The sequence below is a fragment of the Ambystoma mexicanum genome, chromosome 4p (genome assembly GCF_040938575.1).
Source record: "Ambystoma mexicanum isolate Mex_15411 chromosome 4p, UKY_AmexF1_1, whole genome shotgun sequence".
In the NCBI taxonomy this organism is placed as follows: Eukaryota; Metazoa; Chordata; class Amphibia; order Caudata; family Ambystomatidae; genus Ambystoma; species Ambystoma mexicanum.
The window spans coordinates 1,130,033,359-1,130,057,690 of NC_090927.1; the positions used below are offsets into that span (position 1 = coordinate 1,130,033,359).

Below are 24,332 nucleotides of genomic sequence, written 5' to 3' on the forward strand. Positions count from 1 at the left end.
GTCAGAGAGATAAATAGTGCGCTTGTGCACTAGGTATGTGTGCAGCTATGCCAGATTTATGATGGGGGATAGCTGCATTCTAATTCTGCAGGTAGTCTGCAGCGTATGTGAGATAGGTAATATGTGTGCAGCTATGCAAAATATGTTGTGGGGCTAGCTATGGAAAATGTGCCTTCAGGGTGATGGTGGCATTAATGCAGACACTATCTGTGGGGGTGCAGAGCCTATTAAGCTAATTCACTAATATTTAAACTTATGATGCAACTGGGTTTTATCGTAGGCTTCATAGAATTCCAATAAACATATACAACACGTCTCATTAACCCAAAGAGAAGCCCTGATGCACTCTTCTAAAGGGCACAGTCCTCAGACAATTCCAAATTATCTTCAAAAGACAGTTAATCGACACACCATATAAAAATCAAATTCAAATTCTTTCAACAAATAAATGTCTTAAAACAAAAATTACTTGCTCAAAGTTAAAGCGAAAAACTCATGCTTGAATCAAAATGTAAATACTAGACATTCATCTTACTTTTTCATACAGAACATGACATTTTTATACTGTTAACAAGAAAGAAAAATGAATATTTCCACAATCTTCTTTATTGTGTCTTCCCAACGAGTTTCCGATATCGACCCTATCCTCCTTCAGTGGCAATAGCACTGTCTTCCTACAACTAATGTCAGAGGAAAAATGTATCCAAATTCTCTCAACTATGTGTACATTTAAGCATTAGACCACCTGCATGTTGCTTACCTCTTGAAATCATTCCTGCAGGTCACACACAAGGACAATGTATGTCTCCTAACACTAGTCCAGTTCCAACCTCATTGGATTCCTCTGTCTCTGCTGTTTATTTCTACTTTTGAACATAGAGAAATTACCCCATCCCACTTAACGAGCTGCTGTGAGCAATGGTTGGGATGGCTCTTGCGAATGCATACCCTACAACACAACTCTGAGACATAGAGAGAAGAGAGAGTGCAGCGATAGAGAGTAAGTAGGAAAGAACAAGAGACAGCCTTAGATTTGCGTATGATATCCCAAGAACAGCTAGTTCTATATAGATATTTAATGCAGATTTAGGAAGGTGCAAGGTCGCTATTCCAGTGCATCACCAAACATCTTACCAATATAAAGCGCCCTTTCAATTTAAAGTACTAATAATCAGTGCCACGTGCCTAGTAAGAGGTACTAGACCGTTCTTTGTAAATTACTGGAGCACTAAAGTGCAGATCATTTATCCAATACATCACAGCATTGCTAATGCAGATATAGCTTTTTCGTATAAAGTATGAGTGCATTTACAATATGCCTATCAGGAAGAGTAATCAATAAGCGAAAAGCAATAAAATAGTTGGAAATACTCACATTACACAGAAGAGGGGAAACACATTTTTTTCTGAGACTGGCTTATTGCTGGCAGAATAAAAGGAAATGCAGTTGTGTTTTGACTAATGTGTTATCAGATAAAAAAAACAGTTGTAGAATTCTAGCCATTGCCACTTTCCTCTGTTTATGGAGAGAGGTAGTAGGCGTGTTTTTTGTCAACTAAGAAGAGAGCTTGACCTTGGACAGAAACCCCAAGTTAGATATTTCTCAATTTATTCTGCAAATTTAAACAGGAAATGCCTCCTTGAGTAGGTATAAATAGGTGTGAAGGAAATGGCCACACTATGCCCTCATGATGTATGTGGTGGCCCTCTTTACGAGTTTGGTGATGCTGTAAAAAAGGTGCTGTAATTTTGTTACCTTCACTTTTCTTGGCACTAACTGAATTACCACCACTTTTACTGCTGAATTCCGAGCTTGGAGTTTAAGTGAAGAACTCACATGCAGCAAAATGCTCGAAGTAAATCCTCCATTTTACCTCCAAAAATCAGTGGATTTACTATGCAATATTACCACTCACTGTAAATCCAGCACACATCCATATGGAGTACTATGGATTCCAGAAATGGGGATTTACACTGCCATAACACCACTTGTAATCCCTTGGTAATGCCACAGGACCAAGTGCTGGCCACAGTAATTGGCATCAAATCCTGTATTTATAGGATCGATGAAAAAAACTTTAGTTAAAACACAGTTAAGGTGAAACAGTTTTTATCACAACAAAAATTATGAAAACTGTCAGCTTAACTAGGAGTTCCCCACATCTATTGCTCATTCGTTTAGCAAGCACATGATATCACAGATGGATGAAACACTTGTGTATAGGCGCGTTATAAATATATCATATCATATAGCATATCATATCATATATGATATCATGGGATCAGCAATTACATTTAACCTGAGACTGTGACATCAACAGGGGGGACTTAGAGTTACGGTTGTTGTCACTTCCAACAAACGTAGAATTCCATGAGTTTTGTTGTGATACATTTTTACACCTTACATTTTTTGTTTTGTTTTTATTAAGTGCGTTTGATTAAATAAATCAACCTTTTGCTTTACACAAACAATCTCTTCACATGTAATGTATAAGACATTGGTATATTAAAAACGTTAATCACATACATTATTTCACATTATTACACATAAAGTTCAGAGGTTTTCTGTTTTACAAACAAAACAAACGAGCATTGGCAAAGTCAATTATTTTGGCAATTTAATTTTAGTATTGTGAAGAATATTAATGTTTGTTAATTGTCGTGGCAAAAACGTATTTAAATATATATTGATATTGTATGCATGCTAAACATTAGGTTTGACAATGAACGTTTGGATATATTGTTTTTATTTCAAATAATATCAATGACTGCTTTGAAGAAAACACTGTCAACAACTTCAAGCACATCGTTTGATAGTGAGGCTTGATATAGCAGACCAAAGATTCCAACAGGATGTGTTTTGGGCTTTGCACCTGCTACCATCAGCTTCCAGCTAATACTACTATGGCAGTGCCTGGTAAGAGCCTTTCCTATGCCTACTGTGAGAAACCTAAAAGTATCTCACCCGCTAGTCCCCGGGGACCAGTGCGGGAGGATCACCTGGATGGGGGTCTTCAGGGAGTGGAAGTGGGACACCGAGGGGTGAGACACTGTATCATCTTCATTATGACACCTTTACCCATCCTGCCCAGTAGGATATTTAGAAACTCTACCCCCCTTTTCCAACACAAACACTTTCTCACATCGTGAGCAACAACAAACTAAAACCAGAGCTGTTTACCTGACATGTCCCAACACAAGGGTCAGGCAGAGTCAGGCAATTGTCGATAACTACACACACCTGACTGCCCTTTCCCTTCTCCACTGGGATAAGGCAGAGCACAAGAGCACACTCTGAGCAAGGCCGAACGCACGAGGAAGCAGCTATTCCAGGATGGCAGTTCAAACAGAGGAGAAAGGCAGCAAGGCCTGAAAGGATGACAAGGAAAAAGTTGCCCCTGCCCTTTTCAACCCAGACCCGCGAACCTCAGAGAAACAATAAACATAAGACCGGGAATCGCAGCTGGCGAATGGTGGGATGGATGTCAACGGTACACGGAACCCTAGGGCGGGGAGATGCGGTTGCCATCGTGGTACCGTCCTTGACTCCAGCGGCAAAAGAACCGCCCACTAGTTCAGCACAGCGGGTGAGTTGGAAGAACCTGATAGTGGGCCGCACTGTGTTAAACTCAAGGTTTCAGTGGCAACATTAAGAAGATTAAGATACCGAGGTCTTTTGCAAATAAACTTGGTACCAGAGATAGAGTGGTCCGGTGCCACGTTGGTGCTCGTTCAGATGTCTCTGGCTGGTACCCCTCTCCTGAACAAAGAGACTGTGTTGAACTAAAATGGTAGTGAAACTACAAGTACCAAGAGGCCGTAGAGAAGGCCAACATGAGGTGTCAAGGTGGTCATACAAGGGTCAAGCCGAATACCTTGTACAATCGAAAGTCCTTGACACATTGCAGAGGTTTTGACGATTGTGAAATTGTGAACCCAACTGAGGGAATTGTGAGACAGGCATTTACACCCGGCTGAGGGGAACCGCGTGCGAACTGGGGTTTCAGGAAACCCGCTCGCCATAGGCTAACAGAGTGACCCAGCAAGACGAGATCGCCTTTCTGAAGCCTCCGTTTAAATTGGCAAGTGCTTTGGGAGGCTGGCGTTGAAAGAAGGATCAGAGCCCGATGCGAAGGTTAACAGAAGGAACTTTTGTTTTGCATATCAGGCCCTCTGAAGCAAGAGATTTTCCATGAGAAGAGACTTGGGTACAGAAGGCCCTGATCTAGAGAAAAGGAACTGTAAGCTTGTGTCAGAGAAGCCCAGAAGTGTGCTGTGCGAATGAGTCCCGCCTTGTTTTGTGCTAAAACCGTGGGGCATGGAGAGCCTGGCCATAACATCCTGACCTATCATTTTGTGAAAACGACTTTCTTTTCTTGTGAACATTATCCCACTCTAATTTGTAGCATAGCAGTAAGGATTGGCAATAGGTTTTTTAGTATAGGTCATTTTCCAGTAGGACTCCAGTGGGACTGTATTATTATTATTTGATGTTCTCATCTTAGATTTAGGTTTACATTAGGCGTTTATCACACCCATTTTACAGTTTAATAAACACCCTTGAACTGTGATCACCTTTGTCTGTTTTGCTTTGATACAATGCCTTCCTTACACTATACAAAAGAAACACCATGGGCATTTGTCATTTCAGCAGAGGGGCGCTAACATATTTGGCAAAAGTTTAAACTCGCTCACATTTTCGGCAAATGTTTAAACTCCTAGTGTTTACAAATAAAGTGGCTGAAGACAGACCTCATTAACACCTTTAAATCACACCAGCCAAGCATTGTTGCCAATACGAAATAAATAATACCTTCATTCTAAATGTAAACCTTTGTCACTGACCTGTATTGCAAATTCTGTTTTTAAACTGACACAGCAGAAGGCAAACAATTAGAAATCCGTTGGGAAAGTCGTGGAAACTGACTGTGAAAAAAGATTTGCTTAAAAGTCTAATTCAATTTGTTTCAATTCATGAGGCAGACATTTGGTGTTGTCCATATCCACGCTTTGCCTCCCATGCTATAAGGAGGCTACTTTTGTACAAAGAAACTGTTCACAGGGAGGCCAGCCAGGGTACATATTGATAAATGTTGAATTTATACTGGGTCATGCTTCCATAATAAGGTTAAATGAAGCATGCAGTGTGTGTCTACCAGCAGGACTTCTTGCTGATAAAGTGCAGCATCTTCTTGGGTGACACAATCCACCCCTAAGCCTTGGAATTTGATTTCTTTCCTGACAATTTCGATAGGTTGCTGAAGTGGCAACCTGGAGACTAAAGTCTCTGATACTAAAAAAGAAGGCTGTCTCTAGGAGTCCTCATGCCTGCTTTCTGAGAGGGCCTCATTGTTTATCAGGTTTATCAGAATATCTTTAAGTAGCTCCTTGGCCGAGCATGATTCCAGCTGCAGGGAGTCGGAAGAGAAAGTGAAGGCCACTGTTTCCACATGGTCTTAGGCTGGAGAGATTGCCCGTCCTCCATTTTTGGTGGTGATCCGGTAATTCAGTGAACTACTCAGTATCCTCATGTACAGGAAAGAGGGGCACCGGGGCAGCTCATTGCGGCCATAGCCTTCCAAACCTGCCTACCTGAGCCCCCTATGTAATGAGCGCAAATAATGTTTTGCAAAAACTAAACTCAAGAACTTTTATTTCAAGTCATCATGCTAACCTTCATGTCTGAGTCTAATCTACATAAGAACTGCTAAGAGCAAGTCTGTGTTAAATCTCTACAGTATGAAGAGGCCCTTATGGTTAACTTTGGTGCTTCATAAATCTACCAATAACATAGCATAGCATCAGTGCAGCTCGGCATGCTGTAGTGTCCTCTCCATTGACTTTGCATACATAGTCAACAATGCCAAAGCTGTGCACCCTACCCCTATGTACAAAGCAGTCACATACTGCCATGCCGCTTCGGCATGCACAGCGGATGGCAGCAGCGAGGGCTGGATCATGGAGAGAGCGGGCAGAGCTCGTCCACAGAGAAGTACAGGCAACCAAGGCTCATGGTGTCTCTGCAGAGGATACAAGCAAGTATTGTGGCCACTATGGAAGAGGGCTGGATTTCATTACATGACAAGGGCTTGGACAGGCATTATCAGTTTTGGGGAGGGGGTATTTCCTGATTGCACAGGAGGTAATGTGAGTGGAAAGGATGCTACAGCTGGCCCTCTGCCACCAATACCTGCGCCATCAAGGTTTTGCCGCAAAGCTTCTCTCACACCAAACGATGGGTGTGAACAGCTAGAACGAATGATTACTATACACAGCTTTCCTTTAAGTGCAGAACAGGTTCAGCAAAGCCAACATGTTTGCAACTCTGCCATGCATTAACTGAAATAGGCTCACCCCAGAACAGTTTGGCATCACTTGATGGGTTACAACAGCTGCACGTGCTGCAACATTTCGTTTCATGTGGAGTGCTGTGACCAAGTGGTGGATTTCCTGACTGAGACAATTTGCCAGGCAACCTGCCAGTGTCCATGGCTGTGGAATTAGTCATCTTCTTCTTGTTACATTCTTGTTCCTGACACTTGTTCTTGTTCATGGCCACTGAGATAAGCTTTAATCTTATGAGATATCAGCAATACTTTGTTTCACTAACATTGCAAACATGTGCTGTCGGCGGGTTAGCAACATTAATCCACCGCCGGCAGATATTTGCAACGTTAGTAAAACAAAGTCAAAGTCGGCTACAGCAGCCTCGGGCAAGCCAAGCCGGCAACGACATTCACTTTTTTTCACTAATGTTGCAAACATGTACTGGCGGCAGGTTAACAACATAAATCTCCAGCTGGCAAATATATGCAACATTAGTAAAACAAGTGAAAGTCGGCGGCGGGATCGGGAAAGCCAAGCCAAACCGAGATTACATTAGTTTGACTGACATTGCAAATAGGAGCCAGCAGCGGGTTAACAACATTAATCCACAAGCGGCACATATTTCTAACGTTAGCAAAACAAATTCAATGTTGGCGGCGGCTTAAAGCCACTGACACAAATTATCATGAACATTAAAAAAACAAATTGAGTGCCAGCGGCAGTTGAATAACATTAGGCCAACCAAGCCACCACCAGCATTAAATTAAAGCACATTTAAAAAACATTAAGCAAAATAAAATATGTACAAAGAAAATGGCTTACCAGAAACAAAATGGCATACTTGTACAAACAAACCACTGCACATCCAATCACATCACTAATTGCACAGCCAATCAGGTGCTCCATACATTAAAAACACTAAACCGATCACCCACCAGTCACTAGATGTACATTTTCAGAGACATCTTAAACCAAATGAAACTATTACAGTACCTTGTTTTAAAAAAATAAAAAATATTGTAAAATGTGTGACATAACTTGAAAGCTGCAGTAAATATATTTTAACACATCAATCAAGTCAAATATCTTTTAAATAACATTAACATATGGGGGCCGCCAATTGTGGAAGTAAAAATGGCTGACAAATTCACCACACAATACAAATTGAGCCAAAGAATGCAAAAAGAGGTGTGGTTGGAGAGAAAATGGGTGGGAATAGGAGGAACATCCTATAGATTTTACTTAGCAATGGGTGTCAAAGCCCCTATTTCAAGCGCTTATATAAAAGCTCTAATTTTATTGACAATAATTTCGGCTTTAAAGGTACCACTTTCAGCGCCACCTAATAGCCCAAACTAAAAAGAACCATAAGATCGAAATTACAGAATTACATTGAAAAATAAGTAAAAATGTATAGCAATTACAATAGGATTTTCTTCTTAAAATAAAACAGCAAGAAGCCCTTAAATCAATGGTATCAGAATGTCAACAACGAATTAGAGGATAGTATTCTGGTGATAATAATGATAAAGTGGCAAGTGCAATTATGTATTTAAGGTGCAGCTTCAAATAGTGCTAACCTCTAATGCAACTTTACAAATATAGAAGGCAGCCGATGTGATCACCAATGATTCTGCCCCGTATATCGCGCTCCAGAATTGATGTGAAATCATGCTCCCTTCATGTTCAATGAAATGATTATAGCCCTTGATGTAATTCTTTCTTAAGACACTTCAGGAAGTAAGGACATGGCGACTGGTTTCCATTGCTTGGTGGCAGAGAGGACAGTGTCTTTTGTCATATGGAATGTCTCGCCAGCCTCCAATGTACTCTAAAGTGGACAAAATATTGAGGCAAAGATAGACGATAAATCTCCTCAATTTCAGTGAACACATTTTTGTGAGATATGTGCAGGGAACATTTGGTGTAAAGCCCTGAGTGCAGTATTGTACGTATCACTTATAAAGACTCAATTTAGCCATATTTTTCGAACAATCCCATACTCTAGTTTTATTTTTCAGAATGATATAGACATTGGGGAGGGATAAGGCTTGATCTAAGGGCATTCCGATGTTTTCTAAATGATTCAAGGCTGTGATTTGCAAACCATGCAAAAAGGATTTAGAGTTTTATTATACATATGAGTGGCCACCAGCCTCTTCCTCAATCTCCCCCTTTCATCGCTATGCCCCCTTCATCTAATCCAGAATAGGGCTATGGGACTTATCCTTGGCCTCAAGCCCAGGGACCATATCTCTCCAGCCCTAAAATCCCTCCACTAGCTCCCTGTGGCCGCAAGGATCAACTTAAGACCCTCTGCATCATTCACAAGGCTTTCTGCAGCCTGGCACCACAATATCTCCAACTTTCTCTCCCTAAATACATCCCTGCCATAGCCCTCTGCTCCTCTAACTCCAACTCTATGCTTGTCAAATGCTTCTCCAAGCAGAGAGTGGGGGGGCAGGTCTCTCTCCTTGGCTGGTGCCTCTCTTTGGAACAGTCTCCCTTCCCCTATCAGACTTGAGCCAGACCTCCTTTAGTTCCATAAACTTCTCAAAACTCTGTCTTTCTCTACCTCTTTCCCTCTCCCTCCCCTGCTAATCACCCCACTGCTGCTGAGATGGTGTCCTGGTCCTTCATGAATTCTCACATGTTACAAGGCCTTCCACCCAGTCGGCACCAGCACCCCCCACCACTGCCCTTGCACGCCCCCTGGTTGCTGTACCTGCCAGTCCTGGGATTACTCCACCCAAGCACTTAGCTGGTAGCCTCCTCCATTGGCAACCCTTGGCACTTCCCTCCCGGGCTCCCACCAGCACTTTTCCTTACCTCCTCTCCCACCCACCCCCCTACCTCCCTATCCCCACCTTTCTCTTCATTGCACTTGCACGTCTGAATGTCACAAGGCCGATTAGGACCACAATTGTACATTTACTGTTGCCATTGTTATTTACCCCCCACCCCACTATGCCTTGTGGTGCCTTGAAGCACCATTGGTTGTATAGGAGCCTAACAAATGCTCACTAAATAAATAAATAAAAGACAAGCCCCATCAGAAGAGAGGGCACATAACTTTATATAAAACTTGCATTGCTGGATCAACCAGTGGGCCCTGATGGATGTCAGCCCAAGGCCATCAATCAGGGCCTCAACCGGTACTGGACCAGGTACACACAGTAAAGAAAGAAGCATCTTTCCTTCTAATCTATCAAATCATGTGTTATATTGAGTTGGCTAGTGCTTCCCGGGCCGTATAAGAGGACAAGTACAATACTCCCTACCTGGTGATAAAGCTCTTTATTATCATCTTAACTGTCTCTTAACTAAAGTGTTTGACTGAATTTCAAGGATTTTGTTATGCTATATCTTACCCCACATGTAGCAGTAAATAACTATGTCCATCTGGCCACTTTGCAACAATTACAATTAAAGACCATGGATGGTTGACCAGTGGTCATGCCTTATGGCTGTGGCCCATATACCTTTTCCTAGTGAATAACCATGATCCACTGGCCATGGCCTTTGGATGTCATATCTGCAACTTTGCACCAATTAGGGTGAAAGATTGTGACCCACTGGCCATGGTCTCAGACCATGGGCAGTGATATCGGTCTGCGGCCATGGTTTTTATCCCCTATACTAGTAATTAACCATGTCCCACTGATGATGACCTTCTGCGGTGGCCCACCACTTGGAACCAATTAGGGCAATAGACTGTGGCCCGTATTCCCTTTAGTAATAAATAACCATGGCCATTGTGTCAGCTACTATTTTGCACCAATTCAGATTAAGTAAAACACATTTGCCCACTGGCCAGTGTTTCCCCTTTTTTGTTTCTCCCTCTGTCATTCCCGCAAGATCAGGAATTTCCCACGGGACATGATGCAGACTTCCTTACTGTGAAAATAGTTTCTATGGAAAAGAAAAGTCTTTTCATTACTACGATAAGACTTAAAAACCTTAAAATTAAAATGCCTTCCATAATTCTTCGTATTTTTGAACTTCCCATCTTCCTTCTAATGTCCAAGTAACATCTCACCCTTCCCTAATATTTTTATCTTTCTTCTTCCCATGATTCAATTCTATTCCAGCCCAAATGCAGCATCTTTTGATTCTCAAGCTAGGAGGAAAACACCTTACAATTTATATGTCTTCCAGAGACGCCCTGCAACTCTTCATGTGCACCCCCACCTTTTTTGGTTTCACCACTTTCCTGCTACAGTCAAAGTGACCCTTGACCCGCTCCTACTATCATTTCCCTCCGCTTCTTTCTGTAACACATTTCAATATCCTCTTGAACCTTGCATTTTACTCACAGTAATCCCACCTTTTTCTGTGGAAAGACAAACACGACTATGACAGGCTTCTCGAGCCCTCCTCATATTGTCAAATCCACCATTTAGTCCTTTCCGCTACATACTTCCTAATGTCAAACCTTCCTTTTCCCTCTTCCTCAATTTCAGCACTTTTCTGTTTTCCATTCCCATGGGATTATCATGGGAATGGCTTGTATCAAGCAAAACAGCAACAAAAAATGGCGGAATAAGGATATAGAAACGTTTAAGAGATATTTAAAACAATGCATAAGTATTTAGATAATTACAAATAAATAAGTGTGCACTTGTCTTCTTTAAAATGCTGATGTTTGCATTTTTGAGTCTCCGTTTAACATATCCTGGTATTTATGCAAGTTATTTGTTTGCATGATTCAATGTCATTTCCGTTTTGTTTTCGTCATTTGCAGGTACCGTGTAGATCAAACCAGGGAAAATTCTAATGGTTTTAAAGATAGTGCAAGCCTAGGATAATGTAATGACCATGTATTGTGATCAGAACTTCTTTCAGGGAAGCGATGCAAATCCGCAGGTTGACTTACAACAATCTTAATGTTCACACAGAAATTAACGAGACTGTTATCTGCACCAAAGACCTCATTGAGGTGGAGATTCCGAGCACCTTCTTTCTGACGAAGAACCCCCCAATTGATGTAAGTGACACAAATACATTGATAATGCATGCTATGTAGTGTAAATGCGAAGCAGAAATGTATGTGGGCAAAAGTAGTTTATTTGGTGGAACTGCACATTTCATTAACATTTATGATATTCAGACTGATGATATTTCAAACCCAGCCGACATGTGAGGGGTATCTTCTGTTCTCTGCTCATCAATTGATCAATCACGGTAGGGCACTGTCTCTAGCCTACACCCATACATGCAGCAGGGTACCATATTCACTTCACTTACCACCATAGCTTGATTCTGTGTTCCAGTGCCCTATACCAGGTGTCGTCTTATTGCTGAAGACTGCAACTAATTTTCAATGTGCTACTCTTAGTCTACCATAAGTCTACTTTGATAGGGTACTCCTGAAGTACCCAATTGTCTTTGGGTGGGTTTTCTTACCCAGAAAGTGTGTTGGGTCACAGGCTAGATGGAGCTATTCACCTTTATTTGCGTTGCTCCTTGGTGTACTATTTGTACAGTTTGTGTAGCCATTTGGTCCCTTAAAATGAGCAAAATGGCTCCCAAGTCGTTTTGAAGCTCTGTGACTTGGCTATTTTCTTTGTGGTCCACCCTGTTGTATCTTTATAGTGGCAACAGCCAATTGTTTCAATGTTTGTCTATGTGAGTTCTGACTCTGAACTCCCACATGCTTCCTTGAATGAATGGAATCTGGTTTAGACAAGATGAGGGTCTTCCAGATACCTCAATCACAGGTCAATCCATATCCATATCGGGTGCATAAATGGTGATCGGTGGGCTGGGGCTGTGTTTGTATATGATTGAAAAGGCTGCTGCATTTGCTGCCAGAACCTACCTGAAACTTTGTGTTGTGCAAGTAACTGAGGAAGAGAGGTTGATGCTGAGAATACTCATTGCTGGCTGTGCAGCTGACTCCTGAACCACATGAAGGCAAAACACTTCCTCTCTGTCGAAGGGAATTCTGCGTCAGGTTCTTACTCTTTCTGATCCATCGCAATCAGCTCGATCCTCCTACACTGCAGCATTGTATACTGTCCTGGAAGTTCCTCAACTATGTTCAACATTGGGTTGGGCATGGAAGCTCCTTTTGCCTCTGCTAGAACTGAGCAGCCTTCTTCCCTTTACTCAAATGTGCCTGCCCCAAAATGAGATATCTTGGCCTTGACCCACCTACATCCTGTCCTGCAACCCTATGTCTTGACTTGTTCATTTTGTGACACTTCTGTGCTTCCCCGCTGCTGCGAGCTTTTCCTGGGTTGCTTTGGGAGGCCTTCTAATGTCACAAACAGTTGTTCTTCACCCAGCCATATCCATGGACTCTGCCTATAGACACTACCACAAACAAAACAGAATTTGGACACCAGCACTACATCTGCAACCCCTGGACTTTATTGAACTCCTTGAGCAGCCTTGTCCATATCCTGGAGGTCTTCATTTCTATGCTATTGCAGGGCTTGGCTCCAACTCTTCATTTCTTCTTCCAAAGATCTCAGTCAGGATCTCCTCTGATGGGATCCCACATTGTATCATTGCCAGCTTGAAGATTTTCTTCCTGCAGTTCCCCTGGAGTCTGCCAAATGTATCAGTATTTTCCATAGAACGTGGAGCTAACTGATTTGCTGGTCACATAGCAAATAATCATTGTCCACCCACCCCTGTTCTGCCCACCATGGATGCAGTGTTAACTTTTCCTCATGCAGGAAGTGGTTGGCTCCTCTGGCTTACCAAAGCTTTCTTGGCTTCTGATTCCCATGCTGGGAGATGGACTGACCCAGTCTCGGGTAGGCAATACTGAGGGCAGTGACGGGAGTAAGAAAGGGATTAGTCACAAGTACAGACCAGTTCTAAGATCCAAAATGGCTGTTGGCCTTGATATACACTTTGGCTAGCTCCTTATCACCACACATAACCAGATCCACATTGCTCAATCACAGATCAGCCCATCCCAGCCCCTGCTACACACTGCGTAGATGCAGATACTGAAGGAAAGACCTGTGCAAGGAGTGGCATTACTTCCCCATATAAACCAGGACTCTCATTCAAGGTTTGTGGGTTGCTGGAGCAGAATATTGCTGGCAATTTGAAGAGTCTGGAGCAGTATACAAGAACTGGAGTAGGGAAGGTTGTTGGAGGGGAGATGGGCAGAAGGAGTGAAGCGGAGGTGCTAAACAGTTGGAGGGGGTGGTTATTTCTGGTTGTGGTGATGAGTGTAAGGAGGTGTAACATTTGAGGGAGGGGATGAAGAGTCAGAAGAGTGATTAATATCTAGAAGAGGTGGTAGTTTCAGGGGGTGAGGACTCCAAGACATAGGATATAACAACTGGAGGAGGTGGTGGTAGAAACAGCAAGATTAGGAAGCAATAAGGTGGCTGAATTGGCTCAATGCAAATGGCAGAGGCAGGAGGAGGTACAAGACCGAGACAGAGCTCAATGAAGAGAGGAACCTAAAAGAAGAGTTCACCGGGGGTGCAGGTTTGAAGTTGGAGAAGGGGCCTTGGAAATAGTAGATATGAACAGGGATTCCTGACTCCAACTCCATACCCTTGAGAAGCTATACTTGTATTTACACCTGGTGGATGCAACAGAGATGTCTATTTTGGAGAGACTTCAAAGAGTCAAGTCTTTATTCTTTAACGTTGGATAGTCAAGGGTCTGGGACCCAGGAAAGTCTGTATCAAGCTTAGCGGCAAATACTGGCAACCAACCTGTGATACGAGGATGAAAGACTTTATTTGGACACACGTGAGATGTTTTCCATCTTTACCTTTATATCTCTTTAGTCTAACTGTTTGTGCATCCTACCCTGCCAGACAAGATAAACTGTTATAACTTCTCTTAATTACTTATAAGTACTAGAAAATGTAACGTATCTGTAAAATTGTGTTAAATACTGATTTTGATTGCGTTAAAGGTTTTTATGCACACCGTAATGGTTTTTAATAAATGATTACTATTTTTAAAGTACTGTAATTTACATATTTCTTGATGCTTAACTTTGCATATACATTTTTTTTTCTTCACATTTATATGGCGCACTAAACCCTTGTGCGTCAAGGCGCTTGTTACATACATTAGTTAGCTTGATAATTCATAGAGTTGGGTGAGGAGGGAATGCATGACTCTAGGTTCCTTGGGAAAAGAGTAATGTTTTGAGCTGCTTGTGGAAGGCCCAATAGGAGTGTTCCAGTCTCAGGTTAGGTGGTAGTGCGTTCCAGTTCTTAGCAGTGATTGTCGGGAAGCTGGCTCTGCCTGCTCTTTTCAGTCGAAATTTGGAGGTGAGGAGACGATTCGTGTGGGACTATCGAGTGAGTCTGGTGGCAAAAGATTTGGTGAATTTGTCTGTGAGGTATTTTGGAGCAGAGTAAGATGCATTTGTGGGTTATGGTGAGTTATTTTAAGCGGATTCTCTCGCGGATAGGCAACCAATGTGCATATTTTCTGGCTCGGGAGATATGCTCTTTTTTTGCTATGTTCAGTGAAGCCCTTAGAGCATTATTGTGTATATTTTGAAATTTGTCGATGTTTCCGGCAGAGGTGCCTGCGAAAAGGGCGTTGCAATAGTCCAACCTGGAACTATCAAGGCTCTTGCAAAGATGAGGCAGCTTTCTGTGGAGAGGAAGGGTCTGCATGCATAAATATGTTTTGTGGTGAATGCTGCTGAGGAGGCAATGGTGTTGACTTGCCTGGATAGTGAGAGGGTGGAGTCGAGATATGCCCCAAGAGTTATGACATTGCTGCAGATGTTGATGGCAGTGCCATCAATGTTGAAGGATTTGTATGCCGTCTCTAGTTTGTTTAGGAGGGATTGAGAACCAACCAAAAGCAGCTCAGTTTTCTCATTGTTGAGGCACAGCATGTGATTCACCATCCAGGTTTGGATAGTTTGGTATACCATTGTCAGAGTGTCGGCATCAGTGGGGTAGTCACCTTTTATAAGAAGGAGTAGCTGATTATCGTCAGCATAGTTTGTATAGCAGATTCCTTGAGCATCGAGTAAGTCGAAGAGGGGTTTGGTAAAAATGTTGTATAGTGTGAGAGACATGCATGATCCTTGGAGGATGCCACAAGTGACAGGGGTGGGAGAGGCAGAGTCAGATGTAGAGAAGACTCTCATAGTTCTGTTGGAAAGGAAGGAGGAGATCCAAGTAGTGGCCTCAGGTGAGAAGTGGGTTGCCGAGTGGAGGTGTTGGCAGAGTATTTGGTGGTCCGTGTCATGACTCCTTCCTTTCGCCCATTTTGGACTGCATGGAAGGTTTGTCGTCGTCTGGCGGCAGCCATTTCTTCTTCCTACATGGCAGCCGCCACTGTGGGACTCAATTGTATCAGCGGTCCAGTCTTTTTGGCCTTCCCCACACATCATCATATAATCACTGGCTAGTAAGAGACTGTGCGTTTTAACGCTCGGTTAAGTCTCTGCCTTTTCCGTGCTCAGCACTTCCCATTCCCTTCATACCTTCCTCTCTGACTCGCACTGCCTTCCAGGCTGCGCTGTCCTTCCTGCTGCTCGTTGCCTCCAGCTGCACTGCTTTCCTGGCCGTGCTGTTTCTCCCTGCCGCTTCGCTGCCTCCAGCCCGCGTTGCTTTCCTGGCTGCGCTGTTCTACCCTACGGCTTTGCTGCCTTTCAGCTTTCACTGTTCTTTCCTGGCTGCATTATCCTATGTAGCAGTAGAGCGGGATTCTACACTGGCCAGATCGGAACTACACTTACCTTTTCTTCAGTGTGGACAGTTTCCTGGACCTGCCATTCCGAGACACAGAGATCCAGTAACCGCACAGGTTTTACCGCTTGTGGGTTTTTCCTGGTACTGGCCAGTTTCCCCTGGGTTAGCCTGTCGGTTCCATAACCAGTAGGGTGGCGTCGGGGGAGGCTCGCCCATTTCTGCACGAGACTCGAACTACCAAAAAAAATGACAAGCCGCCATCCAAAAAGAAGACAATTAAGAAACCACAGGTGAGTCCTGGTTCCTCTCCTGTAATTGCTGACAGTCTGCCAGATCAAAGGTGGCTGAGAGGTCCAATTGTAAGAGGGAGGCTGATTTGCCCATGTCTTTGGATTCGTAAAGTTGAATTTTTAAGTCGAGGAGGGCTGATTCCATTCCGTGGCCTGGTCTGAAACCAGATTGGTGTAGGCCTAGAAGGTTGTGGGATTTGAGGTGCTGTTGGATTTGGAGATATGCTGCTCCGTCCAATATTTTCAGCAGGAAGGGTCCAGTGGTGATAGGACGATAATTTGTCGGGATGTCAGAGTCTAATGTAGGCTTTTATAAACGCTGTAGTACCCAGGCATCTTCTTGGTTAGCTGGCACAACCCCTGAAGAAAAGGAGGCATTGACAAGGGAGGATATGAATGGTGCTAGGGCTTCGGCACAGTCTCTGATGATTGGGGCAGGGCAGATGTCCCCTTGACATATTGATGGTTTGAGACCCTTTATGATTGTGAAGACATCACTATTGGCGGCAGACTTGAACTTAAAGAGAGGGGTATTGAACCCATTGATTTGGGGTTTGGAGTTGGTGATGGCATTGTGGGTGGGTAGTTTTTCTTTTGCATTATATTTTCTTGTAGCATGGAGATTTTGCTCACTAATGTGTGCTGTATCTTAGTGCACCAAGTGATATCTTTGGTGCAGTTGGAATTGGATGGGGATGGGGATTATAGTTCCCGTAGTATGGAGTACAGGTTGTGTGTGCTGGAATTAGCTTCGGAGATACTATCGTTGTATGTGGTACTTTGGCTTGGAGGGTGGACTGTTTGTATGCCTTTGTTGTGGTGAGGAGTTGGCTTTTGTTCAACTGGGTAGGATTGTTTCTCTACAATGTTTCTGCTGAACGTTTCGATGTGCGTAGCTTTTTCAGATCAGGGGTAAACCAACTGTTGATGTGTGCGATGGGTTTGGCTTTACGATTAGTAAGTGGGGCTGCTGAGTCCATGGCTAATGCCAGGGTTTGGTTGTAATTGTTAACCAAGGTGGTAGGGTTACTGGACGGGTTGGTTTGCTCAATGAGAGGTTTAAGGGCAGGATATTAGTTAGGTTATTTTTCTGGCACTTCCTGTTGGTACTGCGGGCAGCATGGGAAGCTTGGTGTGCTGTGTCTGAGGTGTAGGTAGCTGGAAGGTGATCATGTTATGGTCTGATCAGGGGCAGGGAGTTTTGGATAGGATTGACATGCCACAGTTAAGGTCGGCAAGCCAGTCAAGGATCTCGCCTTTGTGGTCGGTGGATATCATAATGCGCTGTGTGAAGCCTGCGATATGAAAGGCGTTGGATATAGTGCAGGCATTGGCATCAGTGTGATCGCTGTACCCTAAGTTTAGGTCACCAATGATTATGATTTTTGAAGTGGGCTTAGAGTTAGCAGAGAGGATGGGTGCAATGTCTTCCTCAAAAGAGCATTGGGGCCGGCAGGCCGTTAGATAAGGTGAATAGTTGCTGTGGCTGTGTGTGATAGAGTGAGCTTGATTGCTAATATGTAGAGTATATAGAGTATATACAGTGGTCGAAGTGGGCGGGAGCGGTCGGGAGCGGTGCTCCTCTACTTCTTTTAAATAGGTTTTACCATTCCTATACTTTTATTTTAAAAAGAAACCGTTCCGGAACGGTTTCGTTTTAAAAAAAAGGTGTAGGAACACGTTGAAACCTGCACTTTCAGTGCACTGCACTGGATGTTCGCTTAAACATCAGGCGCGTGTGCTTTGGGGTTTGTATTGTGCATGGGACGGGGTGCATCAATGGGGTTTGTGGGGAGCGGTGCAGGCCAGTAGGGAACATAGCTCCACTACTTCTTTTCATACACTTCGCCCACTGAGTATATATATATTTCAGATGTCATCTTTGATGTCCTGGGTGTTAGTCTTAGCAGTGCTTGGTGGTGGCGCGAGTTATGGTTGCTTAACTTACCATAACTGGCAAATTTCAGTGGGTTTTCGGTTTTACTTGGAACCATAACGTCCCTTTAACAAAGTTTTTTTACTGAATTTCATAGGTTTTTAGTGGCGCAACTTAACCATATCATCCCTTTAACAGCGTTTTTTTACTGAATATATAAATATATATATATATAGTATATTTTCAGTAACACAATGTATGTACATCTCTTATAGTGCATTGCATGTAAGCTAAAACTCGGTGCAACCCTTCTCCCCTTCTAAGAGCATTTACTCTATTGGTTGGTGTTCCCAGGCCCTCATCAGAAATCTTGCAATAAATCTTCCTGACAAAATGACTATGCTCTGTCCCGGTAGACCAAACGTCGCACTTTATCGTGATCCTGGTCTACTGAAAACCAGCCTAAACCTCAACATTCTGAGATGAAATGATCAACTAAGGCACGCACATCCAATTCCTATCTCAAAGGATTCTCCTAGTAGTCGACTGTCCACAGAGAAATATGCAGGAGAATTTAGAGACAATTTGGGATTTCTAGTTATTATCCAATTTATATCCTCACCCACTCACAGAGGTTACATCAACAGGAACATGATACTTATCTTTGGCCGTGAACTTCGGTGCTGGCAATTCAAATTCATGTTATGGTTCCTGATAACACCATCTGAAATAGCTGCTGGGCCTAGCCCAAGGCAAGGGTGCAAATGTCTCGATTCCACGTAGAATTCTTAAGGAAGTCTAAAATTAATTGATCCAAAAATCCTTCTCTGTGCTCCACTATGCTCCTGTGACGGAGACTTTTCCACATCATCAACCTAAAAGGTTATTTTCCAAAATCTCTGGAACCCTAGACCAGGTATCACAAGTCCATTAAGAAAACAAAGCTGCCAGTTAGGGCTGCAAGCAAGTGGTGTGGTCTGTAAAATGCTCTAATGTAAAGGATGGTATGAAATCTGCAATTTAATCTGAAATGGCATTGAATGTGACAAGAAACAATGTGCTGTAAAACCCGCGAGAGGGCAACAAAGCGGTTTGCAAATCAAAAAAGTCCTCTGTGTCTCAAATAGAAATAATGCCCTAAATCAAACCAACAAGATGTTTAAGAATTGTGTGACATGTAGGAACCGAAAAAAATGAAGAATGTGCAACACGACCCTGCACAAGACTGTAAAATCATGTTCCCATACTTTGATGGTAGGATCCAGAAAGTATGCCTTGGTCCCTGACAAAACGGAAAAAAATCAGGACCTGAAGGCTGAGTGTATGCATGATCTCTTTAAAGCCATTCAAACTCGGCAGGGGTATCCATAACAACATTGAAAGAAATACATCTTCCTGATGCCATAACGAATGATGTCATACAGGCAGTCCAGTAACTTATACTCATCCCAGATGCTTGATTTCTGCTGCTCTGCTACAGGGAGGCTCTGTGCTGAGCTCTGTCTATTTGGCTATGTTGTTGTTTGGTTTTTGGGACGTGTTGAACCCTTTCTTATATTGTCCATGTATGATCTACGCTGCACTCGTTTTACCTGTATTATTATTATTTACAAATGCTGATTTTTCTTTTGTTATATTTTATTATGCTTTCCAAGTAGGCTTCTAGTTGTTAAGTAATGCCCTGTATTTCTCTCCAGTTTTTCTTATTTATTTTCCTTTGACTTAATCTCCTTCTGCCAACTCTCTCTGGCAGTCCTTACCCGCTTGTTTTTACCTTTGCCCACATTTGTGCCCTCTGTCCTGCTGGGGCTGGATTGTTTGCCTTTGTCACCTTAAAACAGGCAAAAAATAATAATAGCAAGGTCGGAGGAAAAGGGAGTGTCAGGATATAGAGGTGGGGGTAAATAGCACATATTTAAGAAAGCAGTCCCATCATTACTGTTAAAATCGTGAAACACTAATGCTGTCTGGTTGGTTTTGAGTCCGACGGCTGGAACTTTCATCCCTTTAGCCCGTGGACTCCTTGTAGAATAGGGTACAAGTGCCAGTGGTCCAGGCCATGTATTTGACCTTTGAGTCATTGAGTTCCAGTTTGGCCATCCCTTTGTCTTCCCTTTTTTCCCTCTCCCAGAACCTACCTATTGGCACGTGCAAACCGGGGCTTCCTGCTGAACCTGTTGGCACCCAGATGAGTGCAGGTGAAGCTACTATTGCAAATATGGGCTCTAGGAGATGATAGGCTCCTTTCAAGAGGAAGCACGTGGAAGGGTTATATTTTCCCCAGGTGGCGAAGGGATGTGGTCCACTTTTGTCTACTGCCCTGACTGCCAATTCCGATGGCCCATGGCAGACGCATTCTAATGCAGTGTGTCTACATGGCCAAGGACTGTAGGCCCAGCCACTGCATCCCTATAAAAAAGCACATGATGTTGTTTTGAAATCCTCAGGGGGCGATACCACCATTCTTCTTTGAGGGAAAGATGCACAATTCTGGCTCAATCCCTGACAAAATACAACAGTCCCCTTTCACTCCAGCTCATCAACCTCCCAAAAGTCAAGCATCCCTGACATGCTTTTAAACCTTTGCTTCGTGCACATTTTCCATGCACTTCGTAAGATCAAACTGTACTACATGCTGATGAAAACCTGCGTATATCCAACACTGAATCGATTCCTTCCTAACTGATATCCTAGGAGTCACAAATTGATTTATCGAACAAAGAACAAAGAGTATGTTGCAAGAAATTGACTTGTTATGAAACCCTGCGAAAACGAACCATAGAGTGCCAGGGAGTAAGTAAACCCACACCCTATTTTGAGATCTCCTTCCCAATCAAGACCCTTATAGGGGCAATGACTCACCAACTTCAAACCTATATAGAAGCAACCAACAACCTCCATGACAGCCAATCAGGCTTTAGACTACTCAGGTGCTTCATTTGTGCCAACTAACACATAGGAGGAACTCCTGACCCCTCTTGCCTCTGATACTCTAGAAGTCGTGACAATATTCAATTAAAAGCTAACTTTCTAAATAATAATCTCTGGCACCATTTCTTCATAATTCACTGTTTTGGTCTCTTTCTTGGGATCTTAGAGGTTGACAGGTTTGTGATGGCACCACAAGGCACCTATAGGGGGACCTAGAGGGAAAAAGCTTCTTGGTGGTAGACCAGCAGAAGCACGCTGGATGGTCTCATGCTTTGGCAGAAGGCTCAAAGGTGCATAGCACAGGTGAGGACTGGTGGTCAAAGGCATAGTTAAGTTCCTGTGCCACGCACAGGGTCTTCTTTCTTTGAATATACAGCATTGCCACTTACCCACTCAAACCATAAATACTAAGTTCCTATGGTTAGGACAAATTAACTATCAGGAAGGAACTTTGCTTCTTTGGGTTGCAGGCAAGGAGTTAAAGGAGGATTCTAAATAAATTGTAGACAGAGAATGGAAACACCTATAAGCAGCCTGTTGAAGATAGAATGCATCAGTGGGCCACCTACAGTCACCATGACTGGGGCTCTCAGGGGACTAAGCAGTGGCTCTCCAGCAGAATACAATAGGGCTGGTACAAGAACAGGGTCTGTCAATGAGACTGCAGTGTTCACTAACTCGATGCACGCTGCACTGTGAACTGGAAGGGATTATCCCGGAGGTTAATTTTCATTGAAAAGTATTGAATGAGTGGAAAATATGATGGTTACTAGTAAGGAATTATTATAAAGTTGGTGAAATGAACGTAGGTCACCCAAAATGAATCATGGCAATGTTTTCCGGAAGAGACACACAGACACGCTTCCCCAGAAGTAAATAACTTCAGGAAACCAGAAGAGCAAGGTTCACCCACATTGCATGCTGCGAAGCTTGGGTAATCAGTCCTAGGCAAGGTGATGTGGGTTGCCATTCTGGAAGTGAAAGGTTCGCCCAGCATAAATGCTCTAAAGCCGACGCGAACTGGCAACCCGAAGGAAGTACTCGTTTTGAAGTTACTCAGTCGGTTTAAGTCAAGTCTTACTGATTGGCCAATGAATCGCTCTGTAAAAAACGGTGGCATACCTTTCTTTCAAAATGTTGCCTTTGCATTGGGAATTGGGAGAGCAAGAAGCTTGGGACGTCACCTCTTAGTAAGGTATCAGTGTTTATAAGTACATGTTTTTCTCATCAGTCATTTAACCTGCAACGTGTGCCAGCTAATGCTTCCAACACCTCCCTTCTTCATTAAATGCTGTGCCCCTAGAGGATCAAGGAACATCTCCTGGGAACTTAGGTTAACCATCTACAGTGCGTCTCATTAACAGGTTAGTAGCAGATGAGATAACCCAGCAGGAGATAATTAGCCGACGCTTCAAAAAAAGAAAAGCTGAAAAACACGCTATTTGGGATGCTTGAAAAGAGAAGTGGTTGTTAGGTGGGACCCTCCTTTGTGTGTGTTGCCCCTTTAAGGGGGATGTGCTTTCCTCACGTGTATGGCCCCTTTAAGATGGGCCATGACTGTGTCATGGCCCAAGCTAATAAAAGGAGCCCCTGCAGGCACGTGAGACAGAACGGCTGCAGACTCCCAAAGAGGAACGACTGAGTCCGTGTCTCATTATCCATGTAGGCCCCAGGCCTACACGTGGAGGCGCAGGCCTGCACGCCCAGACACTGAGGGACCCGCATGCCAGGATGGCAGTCGAGGTTCCCTCGGTCAGAGGCCTGGCAGGCTGTGACCCCACGCCAGGGTGCCAGAGGCCCTGGCACCCGGGGCCATGCCGGATGTCCATGGCAGGCCCCCACCCCACACATCGTGGGCCTGCAGTGCGCTAGCAGAGATAGCGCCCCGGGGCGCCTGCCGGATGACCATGGCAGGCGACCCCCAACAATGGCGACGAGGACCACGAGTCCGCGTGGCCCCCTGCTGCCAGTAAGTGGTGGAGGGGGAAAGAGGAGCGTCCGACCCCACCGCGGGTCCAGCGTGGCCTGCGCCTCACCGCCACAGCCTGGGCGATGTGGGCCCGGGCTGCCCTGCGGTGGGACACACACCCCGCGGCGTTCCGCCGCAAAGAAAAAACGAAAGCGGCGGCGGCCGCGAAGAGAAGAACGAGAGCGGCGGTTGCCGCGAAGAACAGAAGGTTCCTGCGGGGAGAGGGTGAGGCCCCTCCCCCCAACGACATCCGCCGCGGAGAGCGGTACGCTCCCCTGGCCTTGCGGGGAGAGGAGAAAGAAGTGAGAGCCCCGCCCTGGATTATCCCCGGCCGCGGCCCTCTGAGAGGGGGTGCTCGTGCGGCCGGGATGTTTGTCTCATCGGCCCACCCCACTGGTGCTGCATCTCCCGACACGAGAGGGGAGAGTGACGCTCCGCTCCCCTGCGGCATCCGCCGCACACCGAGGCCCTTTGTTGCCCTGGTCCCGTGGGGAAGAGAGGGGTGGGCCATCCCAGCGCCCTGATGGCGGTCCCGTTCTCCTGGCCGCGGTCCTCATAAAAGAGGGTGTTCGTGCGGCCAGGGTGAAGATCCGCAGCGTGGCCTGTGCCCGTGACACCGGCTGTGTGTGTGTGGGGATCCAAGAGCGGCTCCCCGCAGCACCCGCTGCGTGCAGGGAGGAGGCCGGCCCGTCGGCCATGGCGAACAGGAAGATGGAGGTGGTGGACTCGCCGTGTGGAGGGGCGGGACACGCCCTGCCCCAGCATGCTCCTCCATGCTGTGGAGCGCCGTAACGTGGCACATGCCGCCGTATATAAAAAAAAAAAAAAGAAAATAATAAACGAAAACACCCAGAGTACGCCTCGGGTGAGCGCCGGCTGCCCCGGCACCTCCACCGGAGCAGAGGGATTGACTGCTGCCCCTCCCATATCGTGATCTGGGGCCAACTGCTGGTAAGGAGGTGGGGGGTGCTTCGGCGGCAAAGTTATGTGGCCCAGAGCCCTCACTGTGCCCCGGTGGCGTTCCCCATGCCGCGCGGCCGGGGGAGGATCCATCCCTTGTCCCGTCCGGCAGCGCTGTGCCACAACAAAAGAAGGCAACTCCCGCAGACGACTGCGCAATCATCTTCTTGCTGCACACAGTGTAATCTTGGCTCGGAAGGCGAGGCAGGCGCAAGACCACGGAGGCAGAAATCTGTTCACCTACACATCGCTGCTGACGGCCACATGCAAAGCCCTAATGGCAACAGGAATGAGTGCAGTGAGTGTGGCAGTACTTCCATCATGGGAGAGGG

General features: G+C 44.7%; 1 protein-coding gene across 1 annotated transcript in view; it reads left to right on the plus strand.

The window, feature by feature from the left end:
• LOC138453673 (alpha-tectorin-like) overlaps nt 1–24,332 on the plus strand; it is a 412,421-nt gene that overhangs the window by 59,761 nt on the left and 328,328 nt on the right. The window contains exon 2 of the mRNA XM_069606719.1: nt 11,226–11,314. Within this exon, the coding sequence (XP_069462820.1) occupies nt 11,226–11,314 (89 nt within the window). The remainder of the gene's footprint in view (nt 1–11,225; nt 11,315–24,332) is intronic.